The 23,656-nt window shown below is 39.6% G+C and overlaps 2 protein-coding genes across 2 annotated transcripts; both read right to left on the bottom strand.

The window, feature by feature from the left end:
- Positions 1-10,739: 10,739 nt before the first annotated feature.
- LOC122013380 (scarecrow-like protein 27) lies at positions 10,740-13,545 on the bottom strand. Its single transcript, XM_042569636.1, has one exon. It carries the CDS (start codon positions 13,239-13,241, stop codon positions 10,998-11,000), a length of 2,244 nt encoding a protein of 747 aa, XP_042425570.1. The 5' UTR covers positions 13,242-13,545; the 3' UTR covers positions 10,740-10,997.
- A 5,316-nt stretch (positions 13,546-18,861) lies between these two features.
- On the bottom strand, positions 18,862-21,663 carry LOC122015157 (scarecrow-like protein 15). The gene has a single exon (XM_042571896.1). It carries the CDS (start codon positions 21,385-21,387, stop codon positions 19,063-19,065), a length of 2,325 nt encoding a protein of 774 aa, XP_042427830.1. The 5' UTR covers positions 21,388-21,663; the 3' UTR covers positions 18,862-19,062.
- Positions 21,664-23,656: the final 1,993 nt, after the last annotated feature.

Genomic DNA, 23,656 nt, shown 5'->3' with positions numbered 1-23,656 from the left:
ATCAAAGCGTGTTCTTAATTTTAGTCCTTTACACGAACCTTCTTATACAAGTACAAAAGCATCTCCATGTGTTATTGCTTTTCGATGAACAAATGCCTCACGACAAATCTTACACTCGATGAAAATACAAAAGATATATTCTCCACCTTTTGCCACTAATAAGTGAGATTGTAGTCGATGGCTTGAAATCTTATCGTGTAGGTCTTTTTAAAGGTAAAAGCCATGTTGGATATTTCAAGCATCTCTCAAGTTCTAAAGGATGATTAGGAGAACAAAATCTTGGTCACCTTGAGGTCTTCGTGGATAATTTTATTGTAAATATGCCCCGTGCATAGTTATGGGAATAACTTTTCTCTAATTGACTAATTTTCATGAAACACGTCGTCAGACAAGATCTTAGAATTGAAAGTTATCATTTGGATTGTGTAGGAAAAAAAGAACAAAACGAAATGATATAACCTTAGGCTAAGGCTTTTGGTTTTTGAGGGCAAGGAATCGAGTTCTTCCACTCATGGCGAGCCACCATGCACTAGCCATATATAAAGTTCATATGCTTTTAACTTATCGTAATCATCGTGCTCATGGGACCAAACCTACTCATTCTTTTTGCTATTTCAAATGGTAAGAATATGATTCCCCATAGATACATATAAAATCGATATATCTATATACGCGTGGACACGAATGCATATGTAATAATGGCTAATTGGATAATCAATATCTCCCCTACATTATAGACCTCACTTTTGTTGAATGGAGATGAACCGAAGGGATAGTAATAGTCATAGACGTGAAAGGCTAATTTGAATTACTTGCCAAGTTGAACCCAAACAAAGATGGAGTAGGGTAAGACTAGACTACAATATTATCATAACAAACTCAATCAAACCATTGAAGATTCTTGTCTTATATACTCAATGAAACAAAATATGGCAATTTAACAAGTGATGGACTACTCAATTTAACCTTTGTTTATGGATCTCAAAACATACAAACCGCTCAATGAAAGAAGAAAGTGCGAGACAAAGAGTCACATCGCGGACCTCCCTAAATATTGGCCATAGCAAAGCATTGAAAGAAGAGCAAGAAGAAGATACACACAATTCACCACCATCCACATGGATATTTGCATATAATAGTTGAAGGAATCATGCCAAGAAAAAGGGAAAAAGTGATGGGAGTTGACTCACTTTTGCAAAGAAATAATGAGAGAAAGGAAGGAATAGAATTAAAAGAGAGGAAAGTGAAGTTGACAAGATGTGATTTGAAGCTCAAATGACCCAAGTCAGTGGCATGAATCTTCCAAGTTCATGGGACCATGCCTTTCACTAGCAACATATACAATACAAAATCACCTCTCTGTTTGTTCCACCATCAGCCATTTGTGGCAGTGCAAGTGCCAAGGAGGCTCCACAAAGAGCCACCACACACACCATGACTTCTACTTCTCACCAACTTGAATCTGATCAGTGATCATATTGTTATTGTGATTGCATGAGTGGAAAAGGAAGTGCAGCTAGCGTTGGATCTACGCACTTTGATCAGAGTATAAAGAAAAAATTAAGTGAGGAGGAGTAAAAGCAAGAGGCATCTACAAAAGAAGGGATGCAAAGGTGTTCGAGTGATCAAGACTTTGAGTATTCATGGGATTTTACTATCCTTCATTGAATTTGAGATATACAATTATTTTTTATTTGTATCTGTGTTGTTACTTAGTAGTCGAAACTTCCTTATTACACTTATTTATGAATGTCAATATAGACAAAGAATAGGATTAATCATGTTTGATTCAATAAATTATATCGTCTTTACATGGTACTACTACTAGTGATAGCTTTACTACTACTAGTGATGCAAAGCTATGAGGGAAAATCTAAAATTTTAAATGGAGGGAAAGAAGCAATTGGCATTTATAATATATATTATTGTCGTGCATATTGAGTTTTACAACCCTTTTACTTTTAGTAAAATCTTGGGGTTTTAAATTAATATATTATTTGTGGGTGTGACCCAATAAGTTGTCGTAATGTTGATAATGTCTCTAAAATCATTTTAGATATATAAGTAATGAGTGACATCTAGCAAGGTATCATTGCTACTCAAGTGATGAGAATGTCGAGATCCGACTTAACTTTTCCGTATCTATTATCTTATATGACTCAATTCTTCTATCCTTGATATCTAGATTAATCAATGATGTATAGACCGTGTCACCCTCTTATTAATTTATATGTTTTTTGATCTCTAAGTAGACACACTTAATCAAATAAACTCAATATCTCATATTGGTTCATTTAAGCATGATCATGTATTCTTGTGTTCTACTAATCAGGGGGCCCACAGATATCACTTTCGTCATATAAAAGGAATAGATCCAATCTACATCACTTACATCCCTCTGCATAACTTATTGCATACCTAGTTATCGACTTTATAGTCTACCTTGTTATAGGTGACGTTTGCTGATACCAAAGTACACAACTTCTTATGTAGGGAACCATAGTGACTTCAGGTCTAAGGACTATTCAAACTAATAGTCACTATAAGAATGTTTATGACACTTATATAATGATCCATTAAATATTTTTATATCGGGTCATTCAATACATATTCTCTAATATATACTCATGTATCAACCTGATATTTCATATCCATGACTTAGATTAAGTCATCCGTTGATCTACATGCTAGTCTTAACACAATAATATTATCCTTGTATATTAATACTGGACTAGGAATAATTAAGAGTATTGTTCTATATATGTATCTACAATATCCCACTATCAATTCAACTAATTAATATGTTGTAAAATATAACCTATTATCCTAGAATATTATTATACTTATTCATTCAGCACTTAACTGAAGTATATATAATAACCAACTTTATCTTTTATTAATTAATGAAATATGATAAAAAAAAAGTATCTTTATCAATTATCTTATAATTGGTACTAGGACTAATACTAATAAATCTAAACTGTAACTCTTTTTCAATGTCGTCAGGCCCCGGGTTAAAAGCACAGATAACCTAAGAAGTGGCTCCACCCTTATTTGGATGCTCCCGAAACTATGGTGTAATGATAAATAATGGGACAGACTCCCTAAGCAATAAAGATTTGAATTAAACTCATGACATATTATATTTTAAAATTTTAAATTATTTGTAATATTGTGGTAAAAGACGATTTGCTCGTCCCCAGTGTCCCCGTCAATTCGTCTCTAAATCAATATGGAGAAAATAAATCACGAATAATTACTAACTATTAGTACAGTAATTAACACATAAGAAAAGATATATTCAGATACATTAAATTTTAACCTATGATTTAATATGATAATACTCTATATTTAAATCTTTGTATCGTTTGTATTAGAAAACTAAATTATTTATAATATTGATATTTATTTTGATGGTCCGTAGATGATGCATGATGCGTGATGCGTGATGCGTGATGCGTGATGCGTGCATGGCAGGTTTGTTTCTGAACACGAAAGTGACTTCCAGCAGTGTGCTGTCACCATATTTGGGCCCTTGCTCCCAACCCTATCAACGTCCGTAGAGCTTCAACTGTGTGCCAATCACCATAGCGCCAATGGAACACCCCTGGCCTTGGTAGCCTGCCCTTGCCAACCTGTCCTGCTGTCCACCACTGACAAAATCCAATCTCAAACACATTGTTTCTAAGACAAGGATCAAGGCAATTGACCAAAAGCGATATTTAAAATTATAAAATTTTTCAAAGATGTCTTTAACTTAAAAAATTATATTAAGTTGATTATATTTATTTAAAATTTTTTTTTATAGTCTATGTCTAAATTATATGAAAGAAGATAAATTATTGAATTAATCTATAATTAATCATCAAATAACTAAAATATTAAAAAAGTTTTTTTTAAGAATATCGTCTGCTGAGAATTAATATCTTCCTTATGTGGTATTAAATTTCAAAGAATGAATAAATATAATATTTATTTTAAAAAATAAAAAATAAAAAACCAATCAGTACCACTATGAAGTGATTTTTATCAACACCGTGGTGGTGTATTTTTTGAAAACCAATACTTATGCTGATTTTTAAAATTTAGTATCATAATCATACTATTTTTTAAAAAAACAGCACTATTATTCTTTGGATGTAACATCATGGTCATTGGTAGAAGATAAAATAAAAAGAGTACGTTATTTAAAAAAATTTAAAAATTAAATGATTTTTTAAAAAATTCTACAACATTAAATTAAATGTGCTCTTTCGTCAATTACTAAATTTCATGATGACAAAAAATGAATATGTTCGTCTTAGTACCCCCGTCAATTCGTCTCAGGACTAACACGAAATAAGTAAATCATAGACGACTACTAATCATTGAAATAGTGACTAGCACATATAACTTCATGCCACATGAGAAAGTGGTCAGAAATAGTGTTTCAATAATGGAAGACGAGGGGTTGGCGTCCTGTGCATAAGTGCGTTGGCTGGCACAGAGAGCATGTGAAGGATAATTTAGCACCACCAACAAACACTAAAGACTAAAGACTACAATGGTCGGGCCTGACCATGAATGAGTTTTCATCGTTTAGATCAAACAATGCAGTGTGAGACAGCCCTACAAACACTGATAATGTTTTTTTTAAAAAAAAGTACATTAGAATTTGTGTATGCAACATCACATTTCACTGACAAGCTTGCAGACGATTCACTAACCGCTTGTTGAAGAACTGTCAATACGCTTGAAAGGGACAAAAGTTCAGAAGAGTATCACATTCTCTACAGTGACATCGATCCATGTATGTCTGTCTCAGTCAATGGGAGACACTGGTCCATGTTGGAACTACATAATTGATAGTCTCATCTTTGGTGGCAGTAGCTTTGCAAGAGAACCTGTAGTGTAATATAATCCTTTTTCAAAGTAAAGTAGATCCTTTCCTTACCTGAAATTATATTGACAAAAACTTTGTGCACCTTACTGACTAAGTTTGAAAGTAAGTAACTTTCATCTTGGTTCGTCTATAGAATATCTATGGGGGCACTAATCGAGTGAAAAAAAAAATGATGATATTTTACTTAAAAAACTGAACTTTGAAGCAAAGTTAGTGAGCGTTACCAAATACAGAACATACTCACTTTGACCGAAGCCGGAATGACTGAATTCCATGTTCAAGCATGAAATAAAAAGTTCTCAAGTGATCAACCGAAATGTTTGGAAGCCCTCGACATGGTGATCATGCCATTGTAGCTTAAAGTGAAAATTATTGTCCCCACAGGCTGCGTAGCGGTAAAAGCATTTGACGGCAAACAAGAAGGCTGCAATTTGATCCTCTGTTGGAGCGTGCTGGTGATAAAATTTGCTAGAAAAACTTATGTTTGGCGGCCCCGATCGAAGTACCCACATACGGAAAAATTTAGGAGCCGAGAACGGTCATCATTCGGAGTTGAACGGCTTTACACTGGAGATCGGTCATCAATGCATTACTATTGTGTTTCTGAATATACTAGATAGACGAACTAAGAAGAGAGATGTCCACCTCTAGAACTAGCTCAAAGTCTTTTGAGCCTGAAAAGCATACAGGAGATGCAATTGTGTGGCACAAAAAGAGCATATTTTATATGTGGAGTCTTTGCACAGTTCAGATACCAAAAAGAACTGCATGGGAAACACAAGGCAGCATTCATTTGATGGGGAATAATGCGGCAATGCCACGAGCTGTCAAAATCAACTCACACGGGCTCCTGCAGGTCAGTGGAAGTTAAAACAGAGGAGCAAATTTGCAACAAATTAGATAGAATTTACATTCACAACAAATTAGACAAATTTCATAAGTTTTACCTGTCGACAATTTACCAATCAATGCACCAATGATTAGAAAAGTACCAAGAAAACTATAGTTCTTAAGAAACATGAGTGGATGATGGATTGGTCAAAACAAAATCTATTTTGAACTTCATTCTCGGAGAACAAGCTCACCGCCTCTTTTCTTATGAACTTAGCTTCAAACAGAGAGAAAGAAAGAATCGTTATATGTTTAGATGAAAAGTGAAAAGCATATCGAATGAATAGTGATGGTTCGAGGATTGATATCAACAGTATAGTATAAAATTGGATCTGGAAGAACCTCCAAGAATGATAAGTCAAAAGGAAAGAAAAACTTAAAAAATAGCATGGTAATTTTGATGAGATTAACCAGGTTAAGTTAGGTCTTGTTGTATTTGATCTTAATGTCTAAATGTGCAACAGCTTATGAACACAAGAAGTCGAGCGGAAGACGCAGCTAGCAAGAAGGATGACACGGGAAGGGAGCTGACGAGCTTGGTGCATCCGAGGGACGAAGTGCTGCGGAAGAATACACCGGTGGACGAAAAAGACGTGCCCGACGTTCTGAGGGACGAGAAGCTAGAGCGGAAGCCTGCTCGAGGAGAATGTAAAAAAATAGGTTCGGGTGAGCTCTATTTCGGATGGTCGTGATCACCCAGGTGATCGGAGCAACAGAAGAGAGAAAGAAGGTTGGAATTGTTGCTGGAGGCGCCTTCAAAGTGAATTAAAGACGTCCCCATACCTTCCATGGCTGGAAGGCACCCTCAATGAATAGTACAAAGGTGTCTTCGATAAACAGTACGAAGGCGCCTTCCAGCCCTATGGAAGGCGTCTTCAACCAAGTTGATTTTAGCCGTTGCCAAGAGATAAAGTTTTATTCTTTGGCGTCTCGTTGGAGGCGCCTTCTAGCCCTATGGAAGGCGCCTTCAAACCGAGGATAAGATTTCCCATTGGTTATAAAAAGACCTCTGGATCTAGGGAATATGTCTCAACTTTTGTATTCTTTTTCTAACAATAGTCTGAGCAATTAATGAGTGTAAGAGGCTTCTCCGCCTTTACCGAAGGAGATTTTTAGAGCTTTCATTGTTCTTGGATTAATAACCACGTAGGTTATAAACAAATAAACCCTGCTTCTCTTTCTTTATTTTCTTGTTATTTATTTTAATTATACTATTGCTACTAATCTGAGTTAAATGGTCGAGAAAGGTGTTTGTTTCACTTTTTGACAGATAAACTCAACCCTCTCTTGCTGGTCCCGTTGCGCCAACAAGTGGTATAAGAGCCAAATCGCTTCAGAAGGACTAACCGCGGACTGAAGCAACGAGACGATAGCCGGTGCAAACATCCACCCATCAAAATTCGAGGGAGACTTTGCGCAATGGAAACACTGAATGAAGGTATTCTTTAAAACATATTTTGAGATTCTGTTAATTATGAAATATGATTTTTGTGGTTCCGAAAGACAAAGAAGAATACCAGTGGACGAAGAAGGAGTAAGCCGATTTCGAGGCGAATGGTAAAACAGAATTATATCTGTTCAGCGTCCTTCCGTCCCAGGAAGTCAATCGAATCGGCAGCTACGACTCCGTCAAAAAACTCTGGGAGAAATTCCTAAAACTCCATGAAGGTACTTTAGAAACAAAGTTAGCAAGACGAGACATCCTTCGAACCCAACTAACAAACCTGCAGATGAATAATGGAGAAAAGGTAGCGCAACTCCAAACACGAATCAAAGAACTCATCACTCAGCTCAACAATCTCGAAGAATCAGTAATGAGCCAAGATTCAATCCGCTATACGGTCAACGTCTTCCCAAGAACTCCAGAATGGTCATCCTTAATAGATGCATACTACATCTCTAAGGATTTCGAGATAAGTACACTAGAGAATTTGCTTTCCACTTTTGAACTTCACGAAACTTGATGTGCAGATTCTAAAGAAATCGAAAAGTCGAACAACAATCTTGTCTTGAGAGCCAAGAAGGAAGGTCCTGATTCCGAAGCATTGATTGACGAAAATGAAGCGACGCTGCTAGTAAGAAAATTTAATAAATTTATTAAATCTAATAAATTTAAATCGTAGACGAGAAAGCATTATCGAAACAAAAGGACGGTCTGATGCTACAACTGCAATGAAGAAGGGCACATCAAGGATGACTACCCAAAACTGAAGAACAAAGATAAGGAAAAAAGAATAAGAAGCCAACTCGGCCCAAACATAATCTAAAAGCCACATGGGATGAATCGTCATCCTCCGACTCCGAAATCGAAATCTACGCTGGACTAGCCTTAATAGCAGACCATCAAAAGGAAGACAAAACCAGCTCAGAAATGAGCATCGACGAAGGGGGAGAATCATCAGAGGAAAACTGCGATGAAAGAGGAGCATCAGAACTTAAGGTAAGTGAGGTAAGCGCTCTTTCACCCGAACAATCTTTTCAATTCATTAAAGTTCTTTCTAAGGATTTAGTAAAACTAGAAAAAGAAAACAATGATTTGAAAAGACAATTAGCAAAAACATATCCATTAGATTTGCTGGATAATTTAGAAATAGAAAATGATAAACTGAAAACAGAAATAGAATACTTGAAAAATCGTACATGCTTAAAAAATTAAAATATTAGAAGATATAATAATTTGAACCGGTATATTAGACATCAACAGAGACAAATTAGGAATACTCCTAAAAAGTATATAGCTCCAAAATTTCTGATTAATCCAATAGGTAGGAACTTATATTGGGTTTCAACATCATACTTATACTAAAATTCTTTTAATTATAAAAGAGTTAAATTGAATATTAATTTCTTTAAAAGACTTTGTCTAAGAAAGTGGTTGTTACTCCAATATCCAAAAAGACCTAGTGCCTCCCCACAGCTTGGAAGTCAATTATCGAAATAAATATTTAATTAACTAACTGTTAAAATAATTTACTCGGTTAACAAAGTAGTTTTTTTTATAAAATATTTTTCGTTAATTTTTTTTACAAAGTATGACTTTATGAAAAATTTTAACTATTTTGTTTACTATTTTATTAAGTACCCCTCAAAATTAACTTCAAAATATTCTAACCTCTTATGTTATTTTTTTATGTGACCGATTTTAGGGGGAGATTTTAATTTTTTTTTGAATTTTGCAAACTTTTAAATTTTACAATATTATACTTAATGTTCCTAAAATGTTATTATTACAATTTCTTTACAACACTTTTATTACATTGTTTTTACCCTAACCTGAATCTAGGTTGATGCACATCAAAAAGAGGGAGATTGTTGGAACCCCGTGGTAGTTTTGATATGATCAACCAGGTTAAGTTAGATTCTGTTGTGTTTGACCCTTGTATCTAAGTGTGCAGGAGCTTAGGAACACAAGAAGTCGAGCGAAAGATGCAGCTAACGAAAAGAATGACATGGAAAGAGAGCTGACGGGCTTGGTGCGTCCGAAGGACGAGAGAGCTGCGGAAGAGTACTCCGATGGACGAGAAAAACGTGTGTGACGTTCGAGTGACGAGAAGCCGGACGGAAGCCTGCTCGAGGAGAAGGCTGGAAATTGGGTTCGGGTGAGCCCTATTTCGGTTGGCCGGAATCACCCAAAAGAACGAGACTTCGGAAGACGAAGCAAAGAAGCAAGCAAGCTGGAAAAGCTGCCAGCCAGCTTGGAGGCGCCTCCAAGCCTGTCGTTGAGCTGCGGATAGAGTTCTATCCGCTGACCGAGTTGGAGGCGCCTTGAACCTTGTTGGAGGCGCCTTAGACTCTCGGGATAAACTTTCCAGGAGCTATATAAAGGCCCCTGGAGCTAGGAAATAATCATTCAACTCAGTATTAGATTTTCTAGCAACTGTTGAACTTTCTAAGTGTGTAAAAGACTTCTCCGCCTTTAGAGAAAGAGTTTTCTTACTGCGCTTTTCATCGCCTTAGATTAACAACCATCTTGGTTATAACCAAGTTAATTCCGGATCTTCTCTATTTCTTTTTGATTAATTGTTTTATTTTATTGTTGCTATTTTTGAGTTGAAAGTTTGAGGAGGATATAATTTTTATTTGCAGGCAATTCACTCCCCTCTTGCCGACCACCGCTGCACCTACAGAAGCCTGCTCGAGGAGAATGTCGAAAAATGGGTCCGGGTGAGTTCTATTTCGGATGGTCACAATCACCCAGGCGATCGAAACAGCAGAAAAGCGAAAGGAGGCTAGAATTGCTACTAGAGGCACCTTCAAAGTGAATTAAAGTAACCCCCGTACCTTTACTGTGGAAAGCGCCTTCCATGACTAGAAGGCGCCTTCGACCAGGCTGATTTTAATCGTTGCCAAAGGATAAAGTTTTATCTTTTGGCGCCTCGCTGGAGGCACCTTCCAGCCTTATGGAAGGCGCCTTTAAGTCAGGGATAAGATTTTCCAAAAACTATAAAAAGATCTCTGGACCTAGAAAATATATATCAACTCTTGTATTATTTTCCTAATAATAGTCTGAGCAATTAACGAGTGTAAAAGGCTTCTCCGCCTTCACCGAAGGATATTTTTAGAGCTTTCATTGTCCTTGGATTAACAAGCACCTAGGTTGTAACCAAGTAAACCCTGCATCTTTTCCTTCATTTTCTTGTTATTTATTTTAATTATACTTTTGCTGATAATCTGAGTTGAACGGTCGAGAAAGGTGTTTATTTCACTTTTTGATAGATAAACTCAACCCTTCTTGCCAGTCCCGTTGCGCCAACAAATTCATATTGATTAAACTTAAAAACACACAACAGACTGTCTAATGGATCTTATTAATGTAAAGAGCAGATGACTTAGAAGCAAATCCTAATGCAATCATATTATCAACACAAACAAAAGATCCTATTAATGTAAAGAGCAGATGACTTAGAAGCAAGTCCTAATGCAATCATATTATCAACACAAACAAAAGAATCCGACTAATCGTTAAGTCATGATCATTAGAAACCCCATTGACATTGTAGAAACAAACACATGTATCTCCAACAGATCCAATGTCGTTTTGCTTAAAGCAAATACATCTATGATTACCTGAACATAAACAAAAGGTGATGATGATATAACCAACTAGACAACAGAAATGAAAACATCTAAAACCAAGAGTGAGCTACCTAAATTGCCAACTTTGCTACAGATATTCAAGAATCAGACACAAGGATAACATGGCTGTAACCAGGTAGTTATACCTTCAGCACCTCCAGGCAGACACTGAGACGAGTTCCTTGCGCTGCCAGTAGAGGTAAAGTGTGGCTTGACGCTTCTCCACATGAAACCCTCTCACCTGCACTCTCTTCAAAAGGCAGTCAGCTTGTGTCTCCATGAAATTGCTGAGTTGAATAGGGATAAAACCTGAGGTGGTAAAAATTGTTCTCCAGGGAAGTATTTTGTCAGGAGCAAGGTATCGTCGAAGAACAGAACTTTCTATCCTTGGCTGAAGCAGGAACTTCTCCATCTTGGCTGCCATATCTTGGTTAGTCCCAGATGCATCAATGGAATCCATGAGCACTATGGTGGATTGAAAAGTACGGAGGAAATGCTGCCAGAATGGCAAGTCACTCCGATCGCAACCTTGGTCAACTGATACGACAATCTTCGGAGAAAGCTTCCTGACAAGGCTAAGGATGGACGTTAAGGGAAGGCTCCCAGAGCCCACCGGGAGGTTTACAGCAATAGCTTCGCCTCCGGTAACATGGAGCCCCAAGGCATCAAATGATTCCAGGCTTTGGAAGTAGAATTCAAAGGGTATATTGAGATCACTCGCAAAATGGGTGAGATTGTCACCAACAAGGTGGAGCTCAAGGTTGTTTTGGGCGTAATTGGGCACAAGCACTGTTATTTTCAGCATTCGCACTGGATTTGCAGAAGAGAGGCGTCGCTGTGCTAGCTCCTGCATGAATGCAGACCATTGTCCGCCAACTCCAATGTCAAAGTCCACGATGTGGAGGCGGTCAGAGCTACCGAGCTCTTCCAGGACGGCTTGAATGCTGGTGAAGTTGTTGAATTTGACGATGGGAGATACCTCAGAGAATGTTTTATAAGCACTGAGCTTGTGCACAATGTCAAATTGCTCCGCCAACAGGCAAGTAGACAATGGGTTCTTCTGATGGTGATCAAGACTAGGGCTGTTACAGAGTATATGTTGCAGTGCCTCCTTGAAGTAGAAGGCAGAGCGGATAAGGGGCTTCCCCACTGGCGAGGGGAGCTGGTGATTGAGCCGCGCCAATATCCCGTGCGCGATAGCGAAATTCCTAGCCTCAACCATCTTTGCAGCTTCGGTAAGCATGTCGACTAGCTGCTTCTGCTGCGCCGCTACAGGTGTCGCCGCATCATCGTCGAAAATTGACGATTTCGGCTTCACTGGACTTTGCTGGAGTTGTTGTTGCTTCTCGTACGGTTGCCTCCGATGGAAGAGGTCCGAGCTACCACCAGATGCAAGAAAAGGGAGCTTCGTCATATATTCGTCCCCTACGGGGAGGTGGCACTTCGGTTGGGTAGGGAAGTGGAGGGGAGGTAGCTGTTGCAGCTCTGCCTGCCCTACTCTGAAAAAGAAGGACGGATTCGGAGTGGCTGGTTGCTGGTTTAAGAGAGAGTTTGAGGCAAATAGCTGCAGCTCGTCATCCAAGGGCTCCGGTAAGTAAATGCCCGGTGGAAAAGAGAACGGCGAGGAGAAGTTGCACGACGGTGGATGAGGCGGCGAGATTAACTGACTATCGTTTTGGGGGATGATATTAACGGTGGTGCCCTTGATGCCGATGCGGTTAGAGGGCGGCGATACCCAGCTGTTACTACCCGTGAACGGAAAGCCGCCACCAACGTCTTCAATGCTTCCGTCGCCGGCCGAGTCGAGAATCCCCAATCCGAAGCCGCTATTATCTACATCGAAATCTGGCAGACCATGAGTGAGGAGATGCTGCTTAAGACGGGCTGAGGCAGGGTCGTCGCCGTCGCCCACGATCCAACCAAGAAAACTCTGCTCGCGGACGGGGGAGACGAAGGAATCCTGGGATAGCATCGTCTCCCAGTCGTCGACTCCAAGGCCGCATTTTGCACCGCCCGCATCGAAGCCCACGTCGAGGCCAGCCGGTAAGGCCTGCAGCTCAGCCGCCCATTCCTCCTTCCAGCCCGCACCGCCGCTCTCCTCGGCGGCGGAGACAGAGAAGCCCCATTTGTCGGTGGCGTCGCCAGAGACCGCCGCCACTCCGGCGGTGTCAGTTGAGCCGGAGCCGCCCAGGGAAGAAGACAGTGTGGCTGTGGAGGTGGGAGGGCTGGGGCTCCTGTGATCAAGCACCGATCTTGGTTCCACCACTCCGTCGTGAATCCCTAACTCTGATCTCTTATCCACCCGCAAAAAAGCTTGCTTCCCCTCTAACACTCTCTCCACAGCTTTTGAGCCCCCTTTCCCCTGGCCATGGAAAGGCAACAAACTCCTCATCTAATACCACCACTTCAGATCAATAAATCCTCGCAGCCCAATTCTACATAGAAGGAAATAATCAGAGAATCTAGCTAACTACCCTCTTCATTTCACGAGCCACGCTCACTTCTTCTTCATGCTCGTTCTTTCTCCATTTCACCAATATCTTCCGTCTCTCTCCCTCTCTTATACTTCGCTTTGAGATCATCTATTTCAAGTATCTTGTAGGATATCACTTGGTAGAGTGGGGCAGTGGGAGTGGCAGAGGAGCCTTTCCCACGTCCCTGTCTCCCGTTCCCTGAGCGAGCGCGCGCGCGCGCGCTGTCTCTCTCTCTTCCTGCGTCTCACTTTATTTATAAATTTTTTTCTATTAAATATCTCACTCTCTATTTTTTTAAAAAAAAATATTAATAATTAAATTTTAAAAAATATATAAAAAATTATAGCATACCTTTTAATGGCCCCTAAAAAATACTTGTACTTACCACCTCAAATGGAGAGGTAAAATCATAGGATTGACAGAGCATAAATTTCTACCTACTTTAACTCATCACATATCTAGTCACTGTTTAGTACCGTCAACCTCTCGGTATTAATCTTGGGATAGACATTTAAAATTGAGAGGTCGAATTTTAGGATTGATGGAACATGGATGTCCTGTAACTCACCTCTACATCTACTTCACTTCTCAGTCATCATTATCTTCTCCCTATTATTATAGTATAGACTGTCAGAGATGCTGACACAAACACTTCACCTCCCTCGTAATTCTGGACTAAAGCGTTTCATCAGTGAATAGGGATATAATCTGTAATTTTATATTCGACCGATTTTAAATTTTATTTAAACGAATATATTCCCAACACATAAATTTATTCAAATTTTTATTAATTCTAAATAAATTTAATAAATATAAATCAAAATTTTAAATATTTATTAAAAAATAAATTATATATTTAAAAAAATTATAATATTTTTATTAAAATTTATAATTTTTTTTAATAAATATATTTAATATATTTGTCTATACTTTTTACAAATAGAACATATTTTTAAAAAAAAAAATTAATTCATGAACTTATTAACGAGCACATTCACGAGTCAATAAGCCGAGTATCGTGAAATTTGAATTGATTTATTTATCTTAACAAACCTCATTAAACAAGCTCTTTTATTAAATTGAATTTCGAATAATTTATGAACAACTTGATTCATTTATACTCTTATCATACACCCCAATGTAAATAAAATTTAAATAATCTTGAATTAAAATTCCATAACATTTCGATAAAGATGCCGCATCCGACTCATTTGCTCAGAAAAATCTGTGTGTTAAATCTATCATAATAACAGTCTAAAATAGTTTAAAAATCAAACTTGTACCTGCTTTCTTCAGTATATGAATGCCCATTTTCTCGATTTATTGGAGATGATTTTTGATCCCTCCAACTATTTACATTTTCACACCTAGAAACGTTTAACCGAGCTGATCCCATCAAACTAGAAGATTTCAAGAATGAATCTACACTGATGACCCGAATCAACCTGAAAAAATAAGTTCAGATGGGAAATTTTCATATTATTAGAGGATTTTTTTTAATTAGAGATTTTTTAATTAACCCAAATTTAAATTTTAAGGGTTTTTTTTTAAATTAAATTATTTTTTTTAAAATTAAGATATTTTTATATATGTCATTATCAATATTAATATAATAATAATAAAATATTAAAATAAAAAATTATTAAAAAAATATTTTTAATGGATTATTTGGATAGATTTAGTTTGATTGGATTCGGATTTCGAATTGTATTTAAATTCGGATCAGATTCAAATTAAAACATTTTATAATTTTTTTTTAATCTGACTCATCCGAATAAACACCTTATATCAAAATACAGCCAAACGATGGTATGGATTGGCTAGATACAGTTGAGTCATAGGCTCAAACATGTTACTTTAGTTGACCAAACTTGGATGTGGTTGATCGATCCATCGATCGAGCACAGACGAGGTGTGGGAAAGAAAAATATACACACGAAGAATAGAGTCAATTGCCTTTTGCAACATGGAGTGTTAGTGTTTGGAATCGAAAGTAACTATGATGGATGACTCTACTCCAAATCCAATAGAAAAATCAATGAACAAGACAAGAGCTAGGTTAAGAATGGAATTTTTACAGCAAACTCATATCAAGTGCAATCTAGTGTCGTATATCAATTAAGCATACAAATCAATTTTGATGGCAAAAGACGAATACGTTCGTCCCCAGCGTCCCCGTCAACCCGTTCCAGGGTCAACACGAAAGAGGTAAATCACGGACAACTACTAACTTTTGGAATAGTGACTAGTACATAAAAGAGACATTTACCTCGGCTTTGCCGAGATTCGAACCCCAGACCTCATTGATGACAACATCTCATGTGCTAGCCACTAGACACATCCGAAGGGACGCATACGAATCAATCTTGCCAGCATTCCAAGTGGATAAGATCACAAGATAAAATTTCATCTTGGTTTAGATATATATGATAAAAAAAAAAAAAAATCTATCTCAAGGATTCTTAAACTAATTCATGGAAGATCAAGATTCAACACCAAGATCATAATCTATCTCAAGGCAGAGCAAAACTAATAATCAAGTCAAACCAAGCAAAAAGAAACTAATCAGCAATCTAATTAACATTACTAATTAGGCTAAAAGATTTAATTAACCTCAATGACAAAACTTAAGGATCAAAGCCAAGTCTAAATTATGGTACAATTGAATCAAGAAAGCGTGGTTCAGGGTAAGTTAGGACAAAAGTTAGCATAGTTCGTCTTTTGGCAATGGCTAATCCAGAATTACATCTTTCTAATTAATCAGGATTTGGTATGTTTAGAATGAAAATGGTTCCAATCAAATTACTTGGTTGAGCCTTGATCATTCCAAAGAAACCTAATTTGTTGGAGCCACTGATAGTGGTGCAATTTGGTCATCTATTTGTTTGTCCATATCCCTCCAACAATTTGTCTTCTGTTAATAAGCTCTAGAAGGATTATGATCTCCAACAAGAATTTCCAAGAGAACTTCTGCTTAATACTTTTCTTCTCTTAATAAGCTTTATATGGATTATAATCCCCAACAAGAATTTCCAAGCTAACTTCTGTTTAATACTTTTCTTCTCTTAATAAGTTCTAGATGGCTGCTATGCCTATTAAATTGTTGCTTCCTCCAATTGAAGGATATAATCAACTGCACTGATTGAAGAAAACTAAGTTACATCCAGCACATTCAATTTGAGGGGTATTAACGAACTATCCCTAGTAATTTAGAGTATGGATTTCTATTCCTAATTGATCTTTCTATCATAATGTATTAACACCTAGGAATTTCTATATTTCTTGAATATCATTCTTATATTTATAGGGCATTTGTCCAAGGCAATAGATAATCCAATTATCCTAACCTCATTATTTTACAAACTCAAAACTAATATTGAGCATACAATTAGTTTAATTAGAACCGAGTAACTTGGCTTTGCATCTGTTACAGATTGTGACGAGTGAAGCAAGTATATTGATGCATCTTCCGAGAATCCCATTTTGTAGCCATTAGATTCCAGATTCAATAAAAGAAATCTACTTTAACAATAAGTATTTGGTTTCACTACAAAACTATTGCATATTTGTTCATCATCTAGAATTAAACAAACATGTAACAAGTGATGGGACTTAAGACTGCTGCTGATTACTCTACTCAACTTAATCCCCTATTTTATGGAGCGCAGGGAGCCAAACATCACGTCATCTCAACAGTCATCTAACACAATATATTTATGATGTCAGTCAGCGTTAAGACGGGGAAAATAGCCAACACTTCCAAGTGAATTCACATTCTAGATGCACATAAGTTCTGCTACATATCCATCCAAGAAGACCTAGCTCGATGATCAGATAAAATATTTTTAAAGCGCGTTTGATTCAAGTTATCATGTATAATCTTGATTATAAAAAATGCAACATAACTGAATGTTGTTTGATTCAACTTATATAATGATATAACCCAATTTAACATTTACTATATTACCCCTTGTTTCAATTTGATATTTGATTATTTTTTAAGAATAAATCAATTAATAATATTAATTAATAATATATATATAATAAATAAATATAATTAATTTATAATTTTTAAAATTTAAAATAAATTATGTATTTTTAAAATATAATTAAAGCTTTCCATCTTCTTTGTCTTTGCCTTTTTGCCGATTCGCTGCTCCCACCCACGCGATCACCGGTGCCACCTCCTTCCCAAGCTGCCAATCCCGCCTCCTCCACAAGGCGTCGGCACTGCCTCCTCCGCAAACGCTGTCTCCATGTCACTGCTCATCATCATGTCCTCTTCATAGTAGGACGTTGTTCAGAAGTGATCGCTGGCACCCGCCGTCTCATCCCACCAAGCCACCGCCGGTGCAGAGTCATCCCTTCGTGCGCCCCTCCCTGCCTCCACTCCTTCCAAGCCTAACGGCCGCCTGCCCTCCTTCATGCGCAGAACTAGGAGGGTAATTTTGGAAAAATGTTGTTGTTAACCGGAATGAAGAAAAATCCTAGGCTTTCCAAGGTAATCAAATTCCCCCTTTAGCTGACGTTTTAGTGATATGGTAGGCATCGTTCATTCCTGGGGATCGCTGATTATCTAAACCAAATAGGATTTTTGTTGATAATCTTGGATGGATAACTAAGGTTATCAAACATAACCTCCAACTAAACGTACCTAGGTAAACTGCCAAGACCTCAAGTGTAGTATTGATATAGCTTTCCTAAGAATTTATAACCCTCATGAAACAAGTCAGAACTTCAAATGTCGATCAAACTAGGTTGTTTGATACTATATCCCACTAAAATGTTTGCGCAGTTGTTTTTGAAGCAGTGTGACCTTTATAACTAGAGCAATTAAATTCATGCCAGATAAACTCCAGCCATATTTTCTGACTAACCTTGCTTTGAAGTTCCAACAGCAACTTGGCAACAAAGGCTCAGGTTAATGGAAAAATAATCATACATTAAAACAAGTTATATTTTTTCATACTTTGCAGTATCCATTAATTACAAGGAACCGAAGAGGCCAAACTTGAATAATTTTATTGAGGTGTATGAATTTAATGCTAACCTAACTATATAAATACCTTGTATTTCTCCAACACAAATTGCAACTAAAAGGATATAAGATAGCAGGACTTAACAAGTAATTTGTCAAATCATGAACTGGCCTGAATCATGATAGCTCTATTAGTTTGATTGTCTTGCATGAAGGTTTGCTTGATTAAATGCTATCTTCCTCCCTATTAACATATAGATGATCTCTTTCACCACCATAGTAGTAACATTCCCTAAGACTAAGCTTCTTCTATATTCATGAGCAGATAATTATGATCATGAGTTACCTTCCAAACACACAACAAACTCAATCTAAAGGATCTTATGCAGTAAATAAAGGCATACAGTATATGACTTAGAAGCTGGTGCAAATGTAATCATGTTAACACAAGAAAAATAATGGACTATAACAGTCAGGCCGAAATCATAAAAATATCCATTCACATTGTTGAAATAAAAACATAAAGCACCAGCAGTGTCAAGTTGTCAATATCATTTAGCTTGAAGCAAAACCACTAAGATTTAATGGACATAAATAAGTTGATATGACTAGCAAGACAATAAAAGTTGTTACCATTATAGAGGATTAAGTTATGACAATATCTAAAACTGAGATGGAATTACCTAAATTGCCAACTCTTGCTACAGATATTCAAGAATCAAACACAAGGATAGCATGCCAGGAACCAGGTAGTTCTATCTTCAGCACCTCCAAGCTGATACTGAGACGAGCTCCCTGCGCTGCCAGTAGAGGTAAAGTGTCGCCTGACGCTTCTCCACATGAAACCCTCTTACCTGCACTCTCTTTAAAAGGCAGTCAGCCTGCGTCTCCAAGAAATTGCTGAGTTGAATAGGGATAAAACCTGAGGTGGTAAAGAGTGTCCTCCAGGGAAGTATCTTATCAGAAGTATGGTATCGTCCAAGAACTGAACTCTCTATCCTTGGCTGAAGCAGGAACTTCTCCATCTTGGTTGTCATATCTTGGTTAGTTCCAGATGCATCAATGGAATCCATAAGAACCATAGAGGACTGAAAAGCGTGGAGAAAATGCTGCAAGAATGGCAAGTCACTCCGATCACAACCTTGGTCAACTGCGATGACAATCTTAGGAGAGAGCTGCTTGACAAGGTAGAGAATAGACGGGAAGGAAAGTTTCCCATAGCTTCCTATAGGAAGGTTTACTGCAATAGCTTCGCCTTCAATGGCATGTAGCTCCAAGGCATCAAATGATTCAAGGCTATGGAAGTAAAATTCAAATGGAATGTTAAGGTCATTCGCAAAATGGGAGAGGCTATCACGAACGAGCTGAAGCTCCAGATTGTTCTGGGAGTAATCAGACACAAGCACTGATATTTTTAGCATTACCACAGGATTTGAGGAAGAGCAGCGTCGCTGTGCTAGCTCCTGCATGAAAGAAGACCATTGTCCACCAACTCCAATGTCGAAGTCCACAATATGGATTCGGTCAGAGCTACTGAGTTCTTCAAGAAGGGCTTGAATGCAAGTGAAGTTGGAGAATTGGATGATTGGAGAGACTTCAGAGAATGTCTTGTATGCACAGAGCTTGTGCACAACGTCAAATTGTGTCGACAAGGAGAATAGGCTCTGCTGATGATGGGAGGGTGAATTGGAGGAGAAAATAGGATTAGGCCCGTTACAGAGTATACGTTGCAGTGCTTCCTTGAAGTAAAAGGCAGAACGGATAAGGGGCTTCCCCAATGGGGAGGGGAGCTGGTGATTGAGCCGCGCCAATATCCCGTGCGCACCAACGAAGTTCTTAGCCTCGACCATCTTAGCAGCTTCGATAAGCAGGTTAACCAATGCCTGTTGCAGCTGCTGCTGCTGCGCAGCTGCAGGCGTCGCAGCATCATCGCAGAAAACTGGCAACTTGTACTTCACTGACCTTGGCTGGAGCTGAGGCATCGGAAATCCCGGATTTTGCAGTGGTTGCTGGTATGATGACCGGCGAGGAAAGAGGTCCGAGCTGCCGCCAGATTCAAGAAAAGGGAGTTTCGTGATATATTCGTCCTCCATCGGTAAGCGCTTTGGTTGCGTAGGGAGGATGAGTTGCGGCAGCGAATGCTCCACCTGCCCTGCGCTGAGAAAGAAGGGCAAACTCGAGGTGGCTGGTGGCTGGTTTAAGAGAAGGCCTGTGCCAAATAACTGCAGTTTCTCATCCACGGTGTCGGGGAGGTAAATGCCCGGTGGCAAAGAGAGCGACGGCGTGAAGTTTCCTGGCGGAGCCAGAGACTGCGACATTAGATGACTAGCGGGTTGGTGAATCATGGTGGTTCCCTTGATGACAGAGCCGGTAGAGGGCGGGGATACACAGCTATTACTGCTCATGAACGGGAAGCCACCACCAACAGTGTTGGGGACTACAGAAGTGCCCACGGAGACTGAGATTGGCGCCTTGTCTTCAATCCTACCATTGCCCGGGTCGAGAACCCCCAAACCCAAGCCACCATTGTTTCCATCGAAATCCGGCGGGCACAGAGGGAGGAGCTGATGTTGCCTAAAACGGGCTGAAACAGGATCATCGACGTCGCCCATGATCCACCCGAGAAACGTCTGCTCACGGACGGGGGAGACTGCAGAATTCTCGGACAGCATCGTCTCCCAGTCGTCGACTCCAAGGCCGCATTTTGCACCACCCGCATCGAAGGCCGCGTCGAGGCCGGCAGGTATGGGCTGCAGCTCGGCCGCCCATTCTTCCTTCCAGCTCGCACCGCCGCCCACTTCGGCGGCGGTGTCGGAGAGGACCGATTTGTTAGCGGTACTGTCGAAGACCGCCGCCACTCCGGCGGTGTCAGATGAGCCGGAGCCGCCCAGGGAAGAAGACAGTGTGACTGTGGAAGCAGGAGGGCTAGGGCTTCTATGATCAAGCACTGATCTTGGCTCCGCACCCTCTTGGATCCCAAACTTTCGCCTCTTATTCACCCAGAAAAATGCCTTATTTCCCTCTAATTCTCTCTCCACTGCTTCTGAGCCCCCTTTCCCATGGCCATGGAAGGGAAAACCCCTCATCTAAGACCACTTCATACAAGAAACCAGATCTATTATTCTCCCTCGTCTCAACTCAACAGAAAAGAAGTTAATCAGAGAGCCGAAACAGAAGATTTTCTACACTTTAATAAAATCTACTATCTCCATTTCATGGCGTCAACGGAACTCTCTCCCTCTCCCTCTCCCTCTCCCTTCAGCCGTCTCTCTCTCTCTCTTCATCGATTTCTTTCTCCTGCTCTCTTCTTGCTTTGTTTCCCTCTTCGTCCATGGATGCGTGCAACATAAAAAAGTAATAAAGTGCCGCCCCTCTATTTTCTTATAAATTATTATTATTATTATTATTATTATTATTACTCTCCTCTCACCTTTCTACAAATAACAAATATTTATGGATCTACAAATTAGCTTCTGCCATGATGGTCTGCAACTGCTGCGCTTTTTTACACATTTTATATAATAATAATAATAATAATAAATCGAAATTGAGCCGTAATTTAGTAAAGATGGGAACCCGCAAAAAAAAAACAAAAACAAAACACCAAGCACCATTTTTGGATTAATGACCAAAAGACCCTCGAAAGGCTCTGCCCGCCCCGTCGTTTCTCACGCTAACCGCTGGGCTGTTCGCTTATCATCTGGGAAAGCGGTGGGACCCACTTTTTTATCAGTAGCTACGAAAATTAGAGAGTGGGGTTATTTCCGCCGAAACGGGCAGGGGCATGGATGTCATTTCGTCCCGGTGGTCCTGCGCGATCGTGATCGGAGGCCGATTGCTGTCCATTCGAGTAGGAGTTAGCCCCACCTCCCCCGGGTGCTAACGGATCCGCTGCGCGTTCCAGTCAGCCAGCAGCCTTGGCAGCACACTTGCGGATTTATGATTGGGCTTTGGTCGTGACACGAGGTACGCTGTCCGTCAACGGAAAACGCGCCGCTCGGGCACGTAGAAAGAGGCCGTCGGATGTGTGGGCCCGGTGAGGGAGCACTGCGACCAACGCCGTTCGGAGAAGCAGAAAGGGCCCCAGCGAGGAAGCGACGGCTGATGTTGATGGAACATCGTGATCAGACGGATCCGATTAGAGGCATGGTTCGGACTCGGGCTCAATTCCATCCGTGGCGAGTTTGGTCCGGCTCGATTGGACCCGAGTCCAACACGACCCGGATCGTAGCTGGGCCCCAGTTACTCAATAGTTATTAAATATAAACCTACTGCCATCCTTCATTATCCTCAAATTGCAAGTGATGTCTCATTGATAATGTTGACTTTGGTATTATTTTCTATTATTTTAAATATGAAGTTCACCTATGATTTTCATTTGTTTTGTAATTTAAACATAAATTAAATTGAATTGACTTTCTTTTTAACTTTTTATTTGAAAATATATTTTAGCAAAAGATGATTACCCAATTAAATTATACGAAAAAAAAAAAATATGAAATTAATTTATAACTGGCCCGTCAAATTTACTAGTTCTGTTGAAAATTAATTTCTTGTCCTATTATAATAAGTCACATTCTAATCAATTGGGCAATAGTTATAGATGAAAAAAAATGTCTTATGATAGATATTATCATGTGCCCAAATCCTAAATCATTGATCCTAACACTATCTGATCCGGCGGTAAGAATACGGGGCCCACCTTCTGAAGGGTCCCAACCTAAGGACGGATGGAGGGCTGGCCAAGCGGGTAATGGTCCGAGCGGAGCTAGAGATAACCCATCCATGGGCTTGGGTTTCCGACGCCAAGGCAGGAAGACCGAAGGGCCGAGCGGAAGTCCGCTCGGCGGGGACCGAAGGGCCGATCGGGTGGTCCATTCGGCCAGGATAGGGGCGAGGGTACAAAGGTGGCCGAGCGGCCTATGCGCTCAGCTCGGGATATGGGATATCAACAGAAGGATGATTAGGCCGTACACAAGATCGCACGATGGAGGATCTTGCCGTCACATCATGGAAAGGTTGATACAGTAGCAGTATGGTCTCATGGACGTCTGCCTGACAGATCCATATTTGGGCATGGCCCTTCTGACAGACCCATACCTGGGCATGGTCAAAGGCAGGTGGTTGCTTCGACTGGCGCGCCCAGGCTTCTTCGAGAGGTCTATATAAGGCCTCCATTTCTTCACCGGAGGTATGGGAAAAAAATCTTCATCTTGAGGCCACTTATTCGTTATTCCTCGCCTGACTTGAGCGTCGAAGGGCCGTCGCCGGGACACCCCTCCCGGCTCGGTTTTGCTGCAGGTTCGCCGAAGCGCTCGAGGATCCAGCAGGGAGCGCCACGTGCCCAGTGTCCGT

This window comes from Zingiber officinale, chromosome 8B, assembly GCF_018446385.1.
Source record: "Zingiber officinale cultivar Zhangliang chromosome 8B, Zo_v1.1, whole genome shotgun sequence".
NCBI classification, from domain to species: Eukaryota; Viridiplantae; Streptophyta; class Magnoliopsida; order Zingiberales; family Zingiberaceae; genus Zingiber; species Zingiber officinale.
The sequence above is the reverse complement of the archived record's forward strand: the minus strand, read 5'-3'. Positions and strand labels throughout refer to the sequence as shown.

What these genes read in the sequence shown, in the direction of transcription:
- LOC122015157 (XM_042571896.1), bottom strand. Translation starts at nt 21,387, where the DNA reads ATGAGGGGTTTTCCCTTCCATGGCCATGGGAAAGGGGGCTCAGAAGCA.
- LOC122013380 (XM_042569636.1), bottom strand. Translation starts at nt 13,241, where the DNA reads ATGAGGAGTTTGTTGCCTTTCCATGGCCAGGGGAAAGGGGGCTCAAAA.